General features: G+C 39.5%; 1 protein-coding gene across 1 annotated transcript in view; it reads left to right on the top strand.

The window, feature by feature from the left end:
- Window positions 1-19190, top strand: part of dnaaf9 (dynein axonemal assembly factor 9) — a 208770-nt gene that overhangs the window by 175206 nt on the left and 14374 nt on the right. The window contains exons 29-34 of the mRNA XM_060840002.1: window positions 3687-3724; window positions 9001-9136; window positions 10585-10671; window positions 10852-10958; window positions 11862-11936; window positions 18748-18950. Coding sequence (XP_060695985.1) covers window positions 3687-3724; window positions 9001-9136; window positions 10585-10671; window positions 10852-10958; window positions 11862-11936; window positions 18748-18950 — 646 coding nt within the window. The remainder of the gene's footprint in view (window positions 1-3686; window positions 3725-9000; window positions 9137-10584; window positions 10672-10851; window positions 10959-11861; window positions 11937-18747; window positions 18951-19190) is intronic.

Here is a 19190-nt window from a genome sequence, read left to right as displayed (position 1 = left end):
AGCTGTGAATATGACCAAAACTTGTAGTTGCTTTAACCAGGCAGTCACCTCAGTTTGGATTGACCTTTTAATGGCATTAAAGATTATGGCCTTAAGTTTGGATTGCTTTCAGTTAAAACATTTGGTGAAGCTGCTATCTTGACATATAATTATCTTCTTTATACTGGGTAGTATAAATATGATGAGATGTATTCAACTATTGCTAAATTTTTTGGTATCGAATTGTCAGAAGATTTCTGCATTTCAGTAGCTGACCAGGTTGACTGGAAACTGCCACTCAGGACAGCGTTGGATGACTATTTGTATAGAAATAATGTACAAGGATATGGAGAAAAGGCAGGAGATTGGCATGAGATAAAGCAGACAATTTGAAGAGCTGGCACAGTCTGAGTGGGCTGTATATGTTTCAAATTAATTTGGCAACTGTAATTTCAAGACCTTGTGATTTCTCTTATTTTTGAACTGAATTGCACTTTCCCTCCAAAATCAATGTAAAATTCAATTATATTATAGTTGCTCCTATCTAGGGATACCTTTACATTGAGATCATTCATTAATACTTATTTCATTGCACAGGATAAGGTCTTGTATTGCCTGCTGTCTGGTCAACTCCTCTGTGCCGTAACAGTTTTGTGACTCATTCTGTCTTAAATTCTCTCCCTTTTGAGAAGAACTTTTAACGAAATTCTAAAACTTTTCCAAGAAGATTATTTTAAAGTTTAGTCTACAATAACTAGAGCATCTTGAGCAGTCGTTTCCTTTCTGCCACACCTCTGATGTCCCTCAAGGATGCATCTTTGACTACCTTTTTTCCTCATTCAAGTGCTGCCCCTTAATGATATTATCAGAAAACAGTGAATCAAGTTCAACATGTACCTCCAGTTCAAAATTCTTCTCATGTTCAGGTCTCTTCATGGTCTCGTCCATTTCCAAGTCTAATGCAATCCAGTTCTCAATTTCATGTTAACTACAGTACTTCAAATCTTGTTTCTTCTGCATCTGAAAATCACTTTGCCTCACCATTTGAAGGGCGAAAGTGAGGACTGCAGGTACTGGAGATTAGAGTCGAGAGTGTGTGTTGGAAGAGCACAGCAGGTCAGGCAGCATCTGAGGAGCAGGAAAATTTGGTTTTGGGTAAAAGCCCCTCATCAGGAAAGGGCTGATGAAGGGCTTTTGCCCAAAACACAGATTTTCCTGCTCCTTGAATGCTGCCTGACCTGTTGTGCTCTTCCAACACACACTCTCGACTCACCATTTGAAGTCCTACGTTTAGTTCTATGGATGTTATTTGAGAATGTTCTCCCTAGACCTCAATGCCTCTTCAATCCCATCTGGATGCATCACAGCATGATACAGCAATTGCTCTTCCCAAGACCAAAACTACAGGGTGTCATAAACACAGTCCAGTCCATCATGTAAACCAATCCATTGACTCCATATATACTTCCTGCTTCATCGAGAAAGCCACCAACATAATCAAAGACTCCTCCCAACCCAGTTATACTCTCTTCCTTCCATCGGACAGAAAATATAAAAGTTTGAATACACATCTGAACAGATTTAAGAACATCATTTTCCGTCATTTTATCAGGCTCTTGAATGAACCTCTTTAATATTGATTATGATCTCTATCCTGCTCTCCCTCACTCTTTCCCCCCCCCCCCCCCTTTTCACTGTATTTCAGTGCATGTCACAACAATCAATCAAATACTTCTCTAAATATTCACTCATATCCTACTGCATAATGTTGACTTTTGTCAGATATCACCTCTGTGACCAATTTTGCCATTGTTCTGTATGAAGTTCCTTTTAGTAGCATTCTTCCCTTTTGAGTCACAAATGCTGGGCTGTGAAATGTCGCAGGGCACTAATTCAAAGAAGAGCAGGCAAGGTATCCCTGGTGTTGTAGCCAATCCCATTGACCTCTAATCAACATGGCCAAAAAAATAAAATGGTTCCTCATTAGAACATTGTTTGAGAAAGTTTGCTGTGCCCAATTTAGCTACATTATTCCCTGGAATATAGCAGTGACTATATATCCAGAAGTGTTCACTATCTGCAAAGTGCTTTGAGACATCTGATAATCATGAAAAGCACCATATAGTAGCAACTGCTTTAGTCAATTGGCCAGGCAGCATCCGAGGAGCAGGAGAATTGACGTATCGGGCATAAGCCCTTCTTCAGGAATCCTGAAAATTCCGGAAGAAGGGCTTATGTCCAAAACGTCGATTCTCCTGCTCCTCGGATGCTGCCTGGCCTGCTGTGTTTTTCCAGCATCACATTTTTCAACTCTGGTCTCCAGCATCTGCAGTCCTCCCTTTCTCCTGCTTTAGTCAATTCCCTTTGAAAAGGTTCAAACATAATATAGAGTTCATAACTTGATTCAAATACTCATGCAAGTTGATGTCACAGGTTGCTGATGGTTATTGATATATTCTGAAAATGCTTTGTCAATGTCTCAATAATCCTACTAAATATTAGTTCTTCAGATATTATTCAAACTGTTGCTTCTAAGTTTATAAGTTGGCTTCATTTTTCCATTTGTTAGTGCTGGGAGGCAACTTGTCCCTTAATATGTTAGTGATAGAAATGAAATTCTTCATGAGAGTCAAACTATTATACCGGAGGACCCCAGATCACAAACGGGATTCCATTCCTGACCATGTTTTTAAGTAAATTTGTATACAAGTCAGAACACGATACAATAAAATACAAAATGTACATTTATAAATGTAAATGGATGGTCATGTTGGGCCTTTAAAATTAATGGGCATATAGGATGTCATTCGTAAGTGTGAACATTCATCAGTCAGACATTCGTTTACTGGGGACCCCTGTAATTCAAAAATGCCCATAGTAATTAGATTTTATTAGTAGAACTAAAGTGTCAACTTTCCTAAGGTTAGTCAATAAAAGTACATCTATTCTTTATTTGTTGCTAGGAATGTGAGGGGAGGAGCAGTGGGATGCTCTTCGGAGGGTTTGATGAGGACTCCATGGGCCAAATGGCCTGCTTCCACACTATAGGGATTCTATGATTGCTGTCCCTTGCCTGCACTAATTGCCTTCATTTTTGCTGATTAATGTGCTCTTTCACTTCACAAGTGAAGGTGTATTTAGTTTTCTTGTCAGTATTCCTTAATTTTAGTTCGTTCAGGATCTTTTGGTAAGATGTATTAATTTCTCTTAATGTTGCTGTCAAATCACACGATGAGTAATCTTTGAAAAAGCTTCACATGGATTAGTTGAAGTTGCAATTGGGAGCAAGTCTACTTTGAGAAACTGCCTTTAATTGTTTTTTCCCCTAGTGCAAAGATTCTTGGTTTAAAGTTTTATATGTTTTAACTGAAGACTTTTGTATAGTTATTGTTTTGAAATAAAAAAAGCTTGTAATTATTAATTGCAAAACTTTGAAAGTTACACTGCTTCCACATGAATTATTTATTTGTGTGATGCCAGTATTAAGGTTGATCATAGTATAGTAAAGTGAATAATAACAAAGATTGGAATATGAACTTGATCAGAACATAAAAACCTCAAACTTGCAAGTTGCAGTGACAACAGAAAGCTTCATTTTTTTTTTAGCAATTTAAAGATTTCTTTGTATGACATTTCACTGAGAGGCATATCATGTTTTGTCCAAATACCAATTTCATGAAACATTAATGCAAGTATTCTTCTTCCAGGTTATTTTTCCCAAAACTTTTGGATCAGTGCTCCCAAGGTACGTGAGATTAATAACTAAGGTTGTGCACATTGCTGAAAATAATTTCCCTCTTGTTATTTCAAATTTCTGTTGCAACCACTTCTCATGTAGGTAGCATTTTTTTATGATTGAAAAGGCAAGAAACTGGAGTTGAGGATAATCACATCTCATTGAATGGGTCAATTGCCAAACTTCTGTTCCTGCATCGTATGATATTTTAATTTTGTCCATATAATTATATTTGGCACTCACCAATCCAATTTTCATTTTAACTCCTCCCGTAATATCTTCTAACATCAACAATCTGAGCTTTAAGATTTTTTGTTACATTGATATAATTTTGCTGTTCATTTCCAGTTGTATTTTTCTTTCTAACCAATATTAGCTAACAGCACTTCGAAAGAGTTTGTATTCTTCCTGGCATTCTGATTTACTCATTTGTCTGTCAATCTGAGGGACCTTTTCTCTTTTATTGTATGCTTTGATCATGTGGTCAATCTCGCTCCTGTTCTTGCATGGTGTCTGAGTTCTGTTTCCAACAGAAATTAGAAGAAGGAATTTGACTCTGAACGATTTATGGTATATGACAAGACTTAAATGTTATTGTTTTTCATCATGACATGATCCCAACAGAGACTTGTACATTTTTAAAAATAAATATATATATATCCAGTGGCCATAGTAAGTGGTAAAGGAATGTCGTGACTTAATGTTCCTCTTAATTTCTCTGGATGCTACATGGACCTCTGAGGTCAGTGGTCAGCAGTGTCTGGAGAAGCTTGTTTGCAAACTGATTGATTGTTGTGCATGGGCCCACAGAACAGCTGCACAGCCTGGAGGAAATAGTGGTTGTGATGAATTTGAAGCTTGAGAATTGTATTGTAATGTATAAACTAAAAGCAACTAAACATTGTTTTGATTTTGAGATGCATCTTTTAGTATGATCCCAGCTGTTGTTGTTATTGGACAAGTTGGATCCCAGACTGACATTCGGCTTGATAGATCAAGTTCTTTGGGAGCAAGTAAGGACTGCAGATGCTGGAGATCAGAGTTGAAGAGTGTGGAGGCCCAGAACCTGCATGTCCTTGGCAAAGTAGGAGGGAGGTATTAAAGTGTTCAGCCACAGGGCAGTAGCGTTGGTTCGTACAGGTGTCCCAGAGATGTTCTCTGGAACAATCCGCAAATTGGCATTCTGTCTCCCCAATGTAGAAGAGACCACATTGGGTGCAACGGATTCAGTGGATGACACATGTGGAAGTACAAGTGAATTTCTGTTCGATGTGGAAGGATCTTTTGGAACCTTGGACGGAGGTGAGAGGGGAGATGTGGGGGCAGGTTTTGCACTACTCGGGGTGGCAGGGGAAGGTGCCGGGACGGGACAGTGGGTTGGTGTTGGGCATGGACCTAACAAAGGTGTCGTGGAGGGAATGCTCTACAAAATAGAGACAGGGGTGCGAGGGAAATATGTCCCTGGTGGTGAGGTCTATTTGTAGGTGGCGGAAATGGCAAAAGATGATCCAATGTATCTGGAGTTTGGTGGGGTGGAAGATGAGGAAGGGGGTGGGAGGGGCGTGGAGGGGGGTTTTGTCCTTGTTGCAGTTGGGCAGGTGGGGTTCAAGGGTAAAGGTGTGGGAAGTGGAGGAGATTCATTGGAGGACATCGTCGACCATGTGGGAGGGGAAATTGCCCTGTTTGAAGAAGGCGGCCATTTGGGCCGTTCTGTGATAGAATTGGTTCTCCTGGGAGCAGATGCGGCAGAGATGGAGGAATTAGAAATAAGGGATAGCATTTTTACAGGAGGCAGGGAGGGAGGAGTGGTGTAGTCCAGGTAGCTGTGGGAGTCAGTGGGTTTGTAGTGGATGTCCATGTTGAGTCCTTTGCCGGAAATGGGGATGGAGAAGTCGAGGAAGGGGAGGGAGGTGTCTGAGATGGTCCAGGTAAACTTGAAGTCTGGGTGGAATGTGTTTTGTGAAGTTAATGAACTGTTCAACCTCCTTGTGGGAGCACGAGGTGGTGTCGATGCAGGCATTAATGTAGCAGAGAAAAAAAGGTAGGGAATGGTGCATGTGTAGCTAAGGAAAAGATGGGGACTGCTGACGGTGTAGCCCCAATCAAATGACAAATCCTCCTGTATGGTTTTTCTCAACTGTTTCTTCATTAGTGCATTCTATTCTCTTAGAACCAGTCGTGAGTGATTCCTGGCTTCCAGAAGCATGCTTCTCCTACTCTTTTTTTCTATATGGATAATATTTAATCATTGATCTGGGTCTGTGAGGAGGGTCATCTTAGGAATACCTCTCACTGACCACAGCGAATGAATTTTCACATTTAAATCCTCAGTTTGCAAAATGAGCCTTGCACCTTCTTCCCAGTTAAGTAACCTGGACTTCCTTTAATATTTAACAACCAAGCCACCAATATGTTTGACTGGAATTTAGGAACAGAAGTCAGCCAGTGGTTAGCACTGCTGCCTCACAGCGCCAGGGACCTGGGTTCAATTCCCGCCTCAGGTGACTGACTGTGTGGAGTTTGCACGTTCTCCCCGTGTCTGCGTGGGTTTCCTCCGGGTGCTCCGGTTTCCTCCCACAGTCCAAAGATGTGCGGGTCAGGTGAATTGGCCATGCTAAATTGCCCGTAGTGTTAGGTAAGGGGTATATGTAGGGGTATGGGTGGGTTACGCTTCGGCGGGTCGGTGTGGACGTGTTGGGCCGAAGGGCCTGTTTCCACATTTGTAAGTAATCTAATCATTCAGCCTGTTAAGCTTGCTGATTGAACACTTCAATGCCTTTTACCATAATTCCCATAATTTATGCTACTAATAATTATGCATTTATCAGTGTCTACTTTAAAGTATATCCATATACTGAGCTTCCAAAGATTCACAATATTTTGAGTAAAAACATTTCTTATCTCAGTCCTAAATAGCATTCTTCCCCCACCCTGCCTTATTTTAACTAGATATCCTAACCAGGGAGACACCTTGCGTGCATTTACCCTGTATGACTTGAAATATTTTGTAGATTTCAATGAGATCATCTCTCTTTCTTTAAAATTCCAGAGAATACAGATTTTGTTTTCCCAGTTTTCCTTTGTAGGACAATCCTTGAAACAAGCCTGATGAACTTTTGTTGCACTTCGTCAATATTATTTGTGAGATAAAGTGTAATGGGGTTGGGCCGTACCTGGAGTACTGTACCTATAAAATCAAGGCTTCAGTACTCCAGCACTCAAATATTCTTGTGATAAAGGCAGGTATTCCATTAGCCTTCCTAATAGCTTGCTACATCTGTATGTTAGCCTTCATTGAACTGTTGGCAAGAATACCCAAATCCTTTTGTACATTTACAGTTTGCAACTTTCCCCATTTAAGAAGTAGTCTGAATATTTGTTCTTTTTAAAAGTGGATAATCTTTCAAATTTCCACATTAAATTCACTCTGCCATGTTCTTCCTCAAATACTGATCATTGCAGAGCCCTATTAATCAGTCTGACAATGCAGGAATGGCCCGCTTATTCCTACCCTTCGTTTTCAGTCTGTTGACCAATTCTTAATCCTTACTAGTAGTTTACCTTCTAAAGCATGTGCTTTAATTTTTGTAACCAACTTCTATTAGGGGAGCTTATCAAAAGTGTTCTGATAATCCAAATGTACAGCATACTGTTTTAATCAGTTTAGTTAGTTACAACCTTTAAAAAACTTCAAATTTGTCAAACAAGCTTTCTGGTCACAAATCCTGACTATGCCCAATCAGAGTTTTACCCAAGTGCCCATTGATGCTCGAAACGTCGAATTCTCTATTCCTGAGATGCTGCCTGGCCTGCTGTGCGTTGACCAGCAACACATTTGCAGCTGCCCATTGATCATGTCTGGCAGCATCTGGGAAGACAAAGCAGAATAAATGTTTCTGTCCAGTGACTCTGTTTTCTCTCCTCAGATGCTGTAAACCCTGCTGAGTTTCTCAAGCAGATTCTGTTTGTTCTTAGAATCCACAGTTTTTTGGGTTTTTTTAATCTATGTATTATGTCCTTCAGCATGCTTCTAGCATTTTCCTTATTTCTAGCATGTTCCCTGGTTTGTTTACCCTTGCTCCTTTTTGAAACAGGTGATATTTGAAAGCTTCCAATCTGCAGGAGCCATTTCAGAATTGATAAAAGTTTGGGCAATGATCACCAATGCGTCACGCATCTATGCTATTTATCCCCATTATAAATTCTCCTCTTGTTTTCAATTATCCAAATTTTGTTTGAGCTAAATGTTCCCTTTGTTAAATATCTGCAAAAGCATTTATAGTCCATTTTTATTTTGCATTTATATGCTAGTGTTCCTTTCCTTTATCAATTTCTTGGTCCTCCTTTGCTGTATTCTAAAAGTTCCCAATCCTCATGCATTTATGACTTTCTGGCCATTTTAATAAGCTTTTCTTTTAGTTTTCTCCAGCTTTTAACATCCTTTGTCAACCACAATTGGCTAACCTTTATTTAGATATTGTACCTTGAAGGAATGTTGCTTACAGTTGCTGTAAGCCACTTAAGAAATGGACAGTCTTTAAATAACTATTATGTAAAATCGTGCCTATTGATGCATTTTCCCAATCGCTCATGTTTTCATAACTTCTCATTAAAATGTAACACCCTTGTTTAACAATGAACTATCTCACTTAGTCTTAATGTAAAATTCTATCATATTGTGTTCATTCAGCTGTACCTCTTTTTAACACAATTATTTATTAGCCCTTTTTCATAATATTAGATCTAAAATAACCTGATTTCTAGTTGGCTCTTCAACCTGTTGCTCTGAAACTATCCCAGGATTCAGTCTGGTAAACCTTCACTGCACTCCCTCTGTTACAATATCATCCTTCCTCCGATGAAGAGACAAAAATTGTGCGCAATATTCCCGGTATGGTCTTGACATTCGCTGTATAATTGCTGCAAAACATCACTGTTCCTGCACTCAAATCCTGTCACTGTGAAGGTCAGCGTACATTTTGCATTCTTGACTGCTTGCATCATCTGCAAGTTTCCCTCCAAACCACTCCCCATCCTGACATGTCACCATTCATTTAATTTCAATGGAACAATGTCCTGGTGCTGCCTCCTTGATGGCATTGTAGCTTTATCGACAGCACGTGGACTGTAGTGGTTCAAGTAGGCAGCACCTTTTCCAGGGCAAATAGGGATGGACGATAAATGCTGGCAAAGTCAGTGATGTGCTTATTTGTGAATTAATTAATTTTTCAAAACAAATGAGTTCAATATTTAATCTGATTTTTTTTTCTTATGCTTTTCTATAGGTTTGGTCAGTAATGTTGTTTTTACAAGCTTGACATCAGAGCAAAGACATCCACTCTTGATGCATCTACAAAAGTTAATTCGTGTAGCAAATCCCAACGTTGGATTCATTCTTGCAGAAAAGGGAGCAGTGACCAGGTACTCAATTATAGCTCAATGAGTTTCTACATTAATTTAAGGGACACATATAGTGAATAATAATAAGTATTCCTTGTGTAGAGTTGTATAAAAATATATTAAATAATCTAACGTTAATTTCAAGCAAAAAGGTCTTGCAATTTCCATATTAAAAGCTAGTTTGACATTCCTATCCATGACTAATTCAGAATCTACTTCCCATTCCCCCACACACTCATTCTCTCCACCACTGACATCAATAGCAGCAGCAACAGAGTGTATTGTCTGCAAGATGCACTGCAAAGAACTTACCAAAATTCCTTCAACAGCATGTTCCAAACCCATGATCACTACAATCTAAAATGACAAGGGCAGCAGGTGTATGAAAACACTGACTTCATCTTCATGCTCCCCTCCAAGCCATTTTACCACCCTGATATGGAAATGTATTACTTTTCCTTTAGTGTCGCTGAGGCACAATCCTGGAATTTCCTCCCTAATGGCATTGTGGGTCTCTATAATCCACCAACACTGACAGCTGGGGATTCTGCTGGCCTCACTAGTGCATCCAAATTCCACGAATGAATAATTTTAAAAAGTTTAATTTATTCCACAGGGTGGGCTGAACTCAATGTCATCCTGGTGAGTTCATTGACAGAGGCATTTAAACAAGCATGTATGTGTGGACCCCACTACCGTCCTACTTCTGCCCAGATAAATCCTTGGCAGAAAGGTTCAAGCACAGAATTCTTTTTCTACTGCCAATCAGCCTCTTAAGATGGCAACTAACGCCAATGCTGTCAGGATGACGTATGTCACATGGAGAACATAACGAGGCAATACTGGCATGTTTGCTTCATGGCTTTCAGGATGAGAGTTCTTTGCCCAAAAGCACTTGGTGCATGATGGAACCTGGCATTGGGAAATTGAAGTGGGAGGGGAGCACTGTAGCTACAATCCATTTCCCTCCCCTTCCTGTCAATCGAAAACAAATGCCTCCTGCCATCACTCCTCTAAAGCCTCATCTAGGTAGTGCACTATGAAGCAGGTACCATTTTTGATTGGCCAGCATGTTTTGGAAGCGGTGACATCTTCCAGTGTCTTCAACTCCAAGGAAGGCTGTCTTCTGCCCAAAGGGCAAGTGATGTAGCAAATCTTCTCAAAAAGTAGTAATAGGAGACTCACATTGACTCTAGCCAGCCAGCAAAATTCTCTTTGCCTCTGCCAAATAATGTTTGAGAAGTAGTCATGAGTTCCTTTAGGTTTTTTGATATGTAAGTGAAATGGGTACAATATTAAGGAATCTGAAGGAGTGAATGGAATGATATGTCGTAAGGATTGCCTTTAACTTCTCCAACTGTATAAAACTGGGTGCTGTACTACATAAATTCAAAAATCTTTCAAGCAACTAATCTCCCTCATGAAATATGTTTCATTTACTGTTTCTTGTTCTTTTTTCCAAAATATAGGAATGCTGATGTTGAAATGATTTTGTCTGAAACTAGTTTTTCAGAGCCATCAATGTTGAGAGCACGTTATTTGATGTTTCCTGGCTGGTAAGCATAAGATAAAATTCTGTCCAGTTCAATGCATTATGGTACTTGAGGTGCTAGCCTTTGTAAATGGTAGTGACAAGAAAGGCATTTTAATTGATGGAATTAAAATTTACTTCAAAAAAATGACTTAATTTTAGTCAGAAGAAATGTATTGCATTTTTGTTCTGTTTTATTTTTCAGGTGGAATGGCAAATTCAGATCAGGTTCAGTTTTCCCACAAATGACTCAGATCTGTATCAGATTCAACCGTCCACTTGAAAAGGCCCGATTTGTAACTAAGTGTAAAGGTAAGTTTACGTATTATAGTAAAATGGAAGTGCCATTCTCCTTGTACTGCTCAGTTCTAGTTTGTTAGAGTTTGAGACTAAATGTTGCAGTTGAATGAAACTATCAATATATTCTCTTTGGATAAGAAACAGCACTGGCCTGAATAGGTAATATTTTGATTTCTAATCTGGAAGATGCATATCCCTGGTTAACTTCGTGCACAAACAGCTGCTGTTGAGATTTTTGGCATTGACTTGGATGTTGCATTGGAAATGATAAATTCATAAATGGTGTGTTTACTATGCTTGTACCTAAAATATTAGGAAACTGAACTCTTGAAATGTAAACTTTTTTTAAAAATCCTTTAATTTTTCTCTGGCGTCTTAGTAAGTTGAGACGTTTTTTTCCCTGCTTCACTTTCCATTGCATGTTCACCTACCTTTCAATAGACTGGAGAGCACTAGAGCCAAACTACCCAATCTGATATCTCCAGGTCTAAATCCGCTTACTTGAGCTTTATTCAAAGTTGACCTTTTTTAAAGTAATGCACCTAATTCCTTTTAGCTTTTCTAATCCAGTGTAGTTGCCCTTGCATAAATATGTTGCAATTGAAATTTCCCATGTGCTTTCAATCTTTTTCTATTATTCAGTTAAGGTATGCACTACATTTTGCAGTTTTCCTGATGCACTTGTTCATGAAGCTATTTACCAACCTGGCAATTTAGCAATAACCAGGGAGGTTAGCTCAGAGACTGAATGCATTTCACAAATTTAGGTATTTTAGGGCGAAAAATTGTTGGTATTTGGAAGAATAAGATTTATGAGCTGAAGGGGCTTTCTTATTTAAATTCTAACTTTTTATGTGAAAGCTAATATATCCTTATAGAATGAACCTAAGTTATCCTGTTATGTTTGTTATCTAGCTTTGAAAATCACACTGAAGTCATTTCCTTTTGATGGAAATATATATCACGTACGAGCGCAACTGAAATTTTCAGGTATTTACACTTTGGGGTATTTGTAAAATTCATTGTTGAACATGAATTTACATACATTACTCTGCTAGGATGGCAAGCGTGTTTCTAAACCTGCAAAAATGTCTATAATTACTAAGTTGAAAAAGTATATGTATGATACACTTTCAGAGCTATTTGTAATGGTATATCTAGCTTCTAAAACCAGTTCTGCATTTTGTCAAACAATACATGATCTTCAAAGTTTGGGAGATGATTTGTAGCTCGGGTGCTCGTTGTGGGTCTGTTCGCTGAGCTGGGAGTTTTTGTTTCGTCCCCTTTCTGGGTGACATCTTCAGTGCTTGGGAGCCTCCTGTGAAGCGCTTCTGTCATGTTTCCTTCGGCATTTATAGTGGCTTGTCTCTGCCGCTTCCGGTTGTCAGTTGCTGTCCGCTGCAGTGGCCGGTATATTGGGTCCAGGTCAATGTGTTTGCTGATAGAATCAGTGGATGAGTGCCATGCCTCTAAGAATTCCCTGGCTGTTCTCTGTTTGACTTGCGCTATAATAGTGTTGTCCCAGTCGAATTCATGTTGTTTGTCATCTGTGTGTGTGGCCACTAAGGGAGTCTGACCCCACAGCTCACCAATAGGATAAACAACACACTGAGGAATCTACAAAAAAACGGACAGATAACCAGGTCTGACCTACAAAGAATGAAACCTGAAAGCAATAACACCCCCAGATTCTATGGACTACCTAAAGTACACAAACCAGACATCCCATTCAGACCCATAGTATCACTACCAGGGACACCATCTCATAAACTGGCTAAGGAGCTACAGCAGAAACTGAAACACCTGATCAGCAGATCCATACACTTGAGACAGTCAACACAAGAATTCTTGGATATCATCAGAAATATACACATAGACAAGGAAGAAACCATGGTCTCATTTGACGTAACGGCACTGTTCACCTCTATCGACAAAACCCTAGCCAGAGGAACAATATCCAACCTGCTGGACATACAGAACAGACAACAGGACGTTGAACCTTTTAACAAAGACGGCATACTCAAACTACTGGACCTGTGCCTCACAACACACTTTGCATTCAACAACCAGATATACGAACAAATCAACGGAACACCCATGGGCTCACCAATCTCTGGACTCATAGCAGAAGCAGTAATGCAAAGGTTAGAACAAACAGTCTTACCGCAAATACAACCCAAACTCTGGGTCAGATATGTGGATGACACCTTTGTAATCATTAAAAACACAGAAATAGAGAACATACACCGGATCATCAACGCCACACTCACAGGAATCCGATTCACGAGAGAGGAAGAAAAGGATAACCAGCTCCCATTCCTAGATGGTACAGAGAACACCGAATGGAGAATTCACCACAAAGGTATACAGGAAAGCCACACACACAGACCAAGTCCTGAACTATGAAAACAACCACCCCAACACACACAAATGAAATTGCATCAGGACACTATTCAAAAGGGCTACAACACACTACAGTATACCAGAACTGCAAAAAGAGGAAGAACACCTATACAAGGTATTCACCAAAAACGGATACCCCCGCAATTTCATCAACAGATGCCTAAAGGAAAGACAACGGAACGAGGACATGCCGCAACCCAAAGGACTAGCCACATTACCATACATCAGGAGCATTTCCGAACTGACAGCCAAACTGCTGCGACCACTAGGACTCATAACAGCACACAAACCAACAGCCACTCTCAGACAACAACTCACCAGGACAAAGGACCCGATACCCAGCATGAGCAAAACCAATGTAGTGTACAAAATCCCATGCAAGGACTGCACAAAACACTACATAGGACAAACAGGAAGACAGCTAACAACCCGCATCCACGAACACCAACTAGCCACTAAACGACACGACTAGCTATCCTTAGTAGCCACACACGCAGATGACAAACAACATGAATTCGATTGGGACAACACTACTATTATAGCGCAAGCCAAACACAGAACAGCCAGGGAATTCCTAGAGGCATGGCACTCATGTACTGATTCTATCAACAAACACATCGACCTGGACCCAGTATACCGGTCACTGCAGCGGACAGCAACTAACAACCAGAAGCGGCAGAGACCAGCTACTATAAATGCCGAAGGGAACATGACAGAAGCGCTTCACAGGAGGCCCCCAAGCACTGAGGTTGTCACCTAGAAAGGGGACGAAACGTCTGCAACACAAATTCCCAGCTCGGCGAACAGAACCACAACAATACATGATCTGTCACGTAACTCAATTGACTCAACTTCCTTCCATCTCTTATTGACTAAAATCCGTATGCCTTGATCACCGAAAGTTCAATTGCCTCCAGAAAACACATTTGTAGGGTCTTCAAAATATCCATTGCTAACCTTCCTGATTTCGTTATGAGTTATTAAAGCAACAATTAAAAATATGCCCTCTTGTTCTAGAGATTGAAGTTTGAGTAGCTACAGTGCATCTTGTATCTGGTATGCGTGCTGCCACTGCAACAGTGGTGGGGGGAGTAAAGGTCTAAGTTGATACAAAGTGTACTGATGAAGCAGTTTAATTTTTGTTTTAATGGTGTTCAGCCCTCTTCAGTGAGGAACTATACTTCTCAAACAAATGGAGAGTATTTCTTCACATTCCTGATTTTTACCTTACTAATGGTAAGCAGCTTATGAGAGTGTTATGAACAAGTTAGTATGGGAAAACTGTCTTTATTTCTTGTTCCTATTCCTCCATTAAGCACAACAAAGTTTGAATTTGAAGGAGGAGATGATTATTGCTGGTAACTTATATGGTCAGGTTTGAATAAAAAGGAACTAATTTATTCATAAAAAAACTTAAGGAAAGACTTGTCTTTTTGACAAAGGAAATACATAACTGACACAAACCTAAAGTCTGGGGGAAGAGTGTTATCTTAAAAGTACTTTCGCTGATTGCACTTGCAGTTCAAAAATAAAAATTCTCACTTTGTCCTCATTTTGGTCAGTAGCCAAAATCAGTTTACACACTAGGTGGTAACACCTGAGTGTCTGCCTGGATCAGCTATTGCTGGCTGACCTTTCTTTTCAGGAATCTCACTAGCATGCATTTCAGATTATCTTTTTAGGAATCCTCTATTTGTAGTGGACTCTCAAATGTTGATGCAAAAGCAGAGGAGGCCAAACTTTACTTGAGACAAATTATCTTCCTGAATGTATTCAAATCTACATTTTATTGTAGCTAGATACTAAGTTATGGACATTTCTCAGAAGTGTGGTACTTATCCAAACACCTTGTGTTTTGCGAATGCAACATTGCTACAGCTAGTTTTTTGTTTGAAAACTTCAAGTAAATATGGCTATTCTGTTATAAATTGGTATTTTGGGTAACATGATTTCACAACAGGGTTGAGGACATATATATGATATGCTGCGGACTATACTCCAACCATTTATCTAAGACTTTAGTCAGCATTTTAACTTGCTAAGGCAGGTTGATCTTTTTCGTTGTCGCTTTCCAATCTGAAAATGTTTTAGTTATTAATTGGTCCTCCATGCATGCTTATATTATCCTCAATTAAATAAGCCCTAAATTTACGTTATGACACTTTTGTGAGGTTCTGTTGAATGTTTTTGAAAATGTGAATATGTTATATCCACTGGTTCCCCAGAATTTATCCTATTTGCGAAATTATCAAACATCATTTCTGTTGCATGACGTTAACTCTGTTTTATCTCTATTCTTGTATAGTTTATGGGCATTGTTGACATTTGTTTCCCATCCCCTGCTGTCTTTGAATGATTTTGCTTTCTAGGCCATTTCAGAGTGCAGTTGAGTTTTCTTTATATTAGATTAGATTACTTAGAGTGGAATCAGGCTCTTCGGCCCAACGAGTCCACACCGACCTTCCGAAGAGCAACCCACCCAGACCCATTCCCCTACATTTACCCCTTCACCTAACACCACAGGCAATTTAGCATGGCCAATTCACCTCACCTGCATATCTTTGGACTGTGGGAGTTGAGAGTTTGGAGTTGCACATAGGCCAGATGAGGCAAGGACGGTAGACTTCCTTTTGCTGAAGAGCATTAGTCAACCTGATGGGAATTTACAACAAATGACAATGCTGTCATGGTACCATTTTAAGATGTGATTTTTGTTTTTAATTCCAGGTTTTATTGACTTCAGTTTTTACCACTGCTACTTTGGGATTCAAAACTCATGTCCCAAATCATTAGTCTGCGTCTAATTGCTACTGCAATACTACAAAACCACTGCCTCTCAATTTTGCAGATATAAGTGCCCTATTCTCAAATGATTTTTTTTCCCAGGATTCTTCTTACTAAAATATCAGGCTATGATTCCCTGCATTATCTTATGAATAGTAGCATTATGTTTTAAACATAGAAACATTGAAAATTGGAGCAGCATTAAGCCACTTGGCTCTTCAAGCCTGCTCTACTGTTTTAGTATGATTGTGACTGATCATCCACTTCAGTATTTTTCTCTGTTTTCTCCCCATTCCCTTTGATCATTTAGCCCTAAGAAATATACCTGTCTCCTAATTTGGCACCAGCTCAATCACATTTCCTTCTTCCAGAACTTAGAAGTAGTAGAGAGCTTTGATCAAACATTAGGTCAATAGCAGATGCAGAGAGCTAAAGGGACAAGTAATATGGATCATTGGAAAATGCGGTTCCTCCACAGCTGAAGAGAACAGAGACACTCAGGAAAACTTGGATGAGTAACAAATGGAGTTTCACTCATTTACTATTATTAAATCAAATTTTCTTTTCACAATAGGGGCAGTCGCTGCATTTGTTGGAATACCAATAAAATTTTACAAAGGAAAACAAATTTCTGCTGTTAGAACTTTGTGATCTTATCGAATATGGGTGTCTTGGTAAGGGTTGAGGCAGGGGAATGAGGTTAACAGGTGGTGAGATAGTAACCTATTTCCATTGGAATGGAACATCCAATTAAATGAATTGGTTAATTATTGGCGTACAGGGGTAAGCAGGTAAAACTACAAAATGCAGACAGACAAATTCAACAACTTCATGCATGAGTCCCTCAGGATTCGAAGAGCAAAGAAAATTACAGCACAGGTGGCAGGCACTTCAACCTTCCAAGCCTGTGCTGATCCACATCCTTTATCTACACAAACTGTCACCTATCTTCCAAGAATCTGTATCCCTCAGCTCCCTGGACATTCATCTGTCAGTCTAGATATATCTTAAATGGCCTAATTTCTGCCCCTATGTCTTATGGTCTTTGGTCGTAAGGTTTTATTTCAAATAGAGGGGAACCTCGATTATCCAAAGAACACAGCCAGGGAGTATTTCATTCAGTTAATCGAATTTCTGATCATCAAAAAATCGATAATAGTTTTACCAAGCATTGGGACCTTGCAATCTTGCCAGATAATCCGATATTTGGATAAGTGAATGCCAGTTGATGAAGGTTCCTCTGTAAATCTGTTGGACTATGACATGGTATCATGTGACTTCTGACTTTGTTCACTCCAGTCCAACACCAACACATCCACTTCGTAAGTTGGAGACCTTAAAAGATTTGCTATTCTCTCTGTGTAATCTGTCTGGCTTCAAGATAGTAGAGTGTGAAGTTTTGGAAAAAGTGTGTGTATTTCACATTTGAGAAACTCAAGGCTTTTTGCATTTTTCTCAATTTGAATGGGCTACCATATGTACTAAGGTCTGAATTTTCATTCCCAGTTAAGAGTATGAAGATGGGGTAGTTCTTGGCTCCACATATAGCTAACCCAGGGAGGAGGGAGGTATGATGCATTGGAGTAGCAGACAATCCAGGTAAGAGGTCTGAGGCTGCAACTGTGACAGTGATAACTTATGACAAGAGTTATGCAGCACTAATCCTGGAATGGTAGCCCTCTGGCAAATGCCGGTTTTGAGATTAAAGAAGCATGTAGGTGGATTAGCCATGCTAAGTTATTTGCAGTGTCCAGGCATCTGCAGGTTAGGTGGATTAGCCGTGGTAAATGCTGTGTTACAGGGATAGGGTAGGGGCTGTCTCTGGATGGAATGCTGTTTGGAGGTTCAATGCAGGATTGATGGGCTGACTGGCCTCTTTCCGCACCATAAAGATTCAATGGGAGAAAAGAATTCACTTTATTGTGAATACTGCAGCCTTTTACATATGTGAAGGGCAAGTGATTTAATTGCCTTGTGTGCTTCCTTTTAAAATACCATTGATCATGATTGTTCTAATGAGTTTATCTAGCCTATGCACATTTCTTAAACAATCCAAAGGATACCTGACATTTCCTAGAAGTGCCTTTGGACCATAGTCAAAAGGTTACCCTACTTCTCCAGAACTGCACTTTATCCTGTGGATTGCCCCCATGAGCCAAGGATATGCAAGTTACACCCGACCCTCTGTCCATAAAAATGGTAGGCGTTGAGATCTGGGTGGGACTAATGGATTCCTGACTCAAGTGCCATTTTGACAAAACTGGAGGATGTAGACAATTCAGGTCAAATTTTTTTTAAAAATTAGCATCAAGCAATTGAATGCCGAGACATTCTTGTAAGTCCTCTTAACTGTTTTTCATTATATCCTTGCAGTTTCCCACTGAACTTGAAGCCTGGAAGTAATTTGGATGCCCAGTGCCTTGTCGGCATTGTTGCAGTATGCATCAAATACAGAAGAAAGATAATCAATCTGTTGACAGATACTTTTTCTATATGATGATTTTTCTGTAACATATAGGTCACATTCTTTTTGAAAGCTTTTAGAATGCTTTGGTCAAATTTTTGAATCATTATTTGTGAATGATTATCTTACTTTTTAAACTCTGCCTTACAGATTCTGAGAAAAAATTTGAAATTTATCACAACACCCAGACTAATACGTTCAGCATGGTCTCCTTACAAGATAGCCCTTCGCCACCTCCTTTACAAGGTGATGGAAAGACCAATGGGCGCAAGCTTGATAGCTTTGTTGTATTCATCGGTTGCATGCTGAAAGAAGAGACTATGAAAGATTGGCTGCGACAGTGTGCTAGTCAGGTAGAGTTTTAGAATGAAAACCTGATAAATATGTTTTTAAATCTTGTGAATGTATCTTTTTTACACTTTTATTTATAATACCGTTATTACTGTATTGTAAACATCTAAGTTTAGAGCAAATGTGCTTGTCCATTCAAGCCTATTCTGCTATTCAGTCTGATCATGGTGGATCTGATTGTGGCTTCAGCTTCAAATTCCTGCCTACTCCTGATATCCTTTTAATTCTATCGTTAGTCAATA

This window comes from Hemiscyllium ocellatum, chromosome 1 (assembly GCF_020745735.1).
Source record: "Hemiscyllium ocellatum isolate sHemOce1 chromosome 1, sHemOce1.pat.X.cur, whole genome shotgun sequence".
NCBI classification, from domain to species: Eukaryota; Metazoa; Chordata; class Chondrichthyes; order Orectolobiformes; family Hemiscylliidae; genus Hemiscyllium; species Hemiscyllium ocellatum.
The sequence above is the reverse complement of the archived record's forward strand: the minus strand, read 5'-3'. Positions and strand labels throughout refer to the sequence as shown.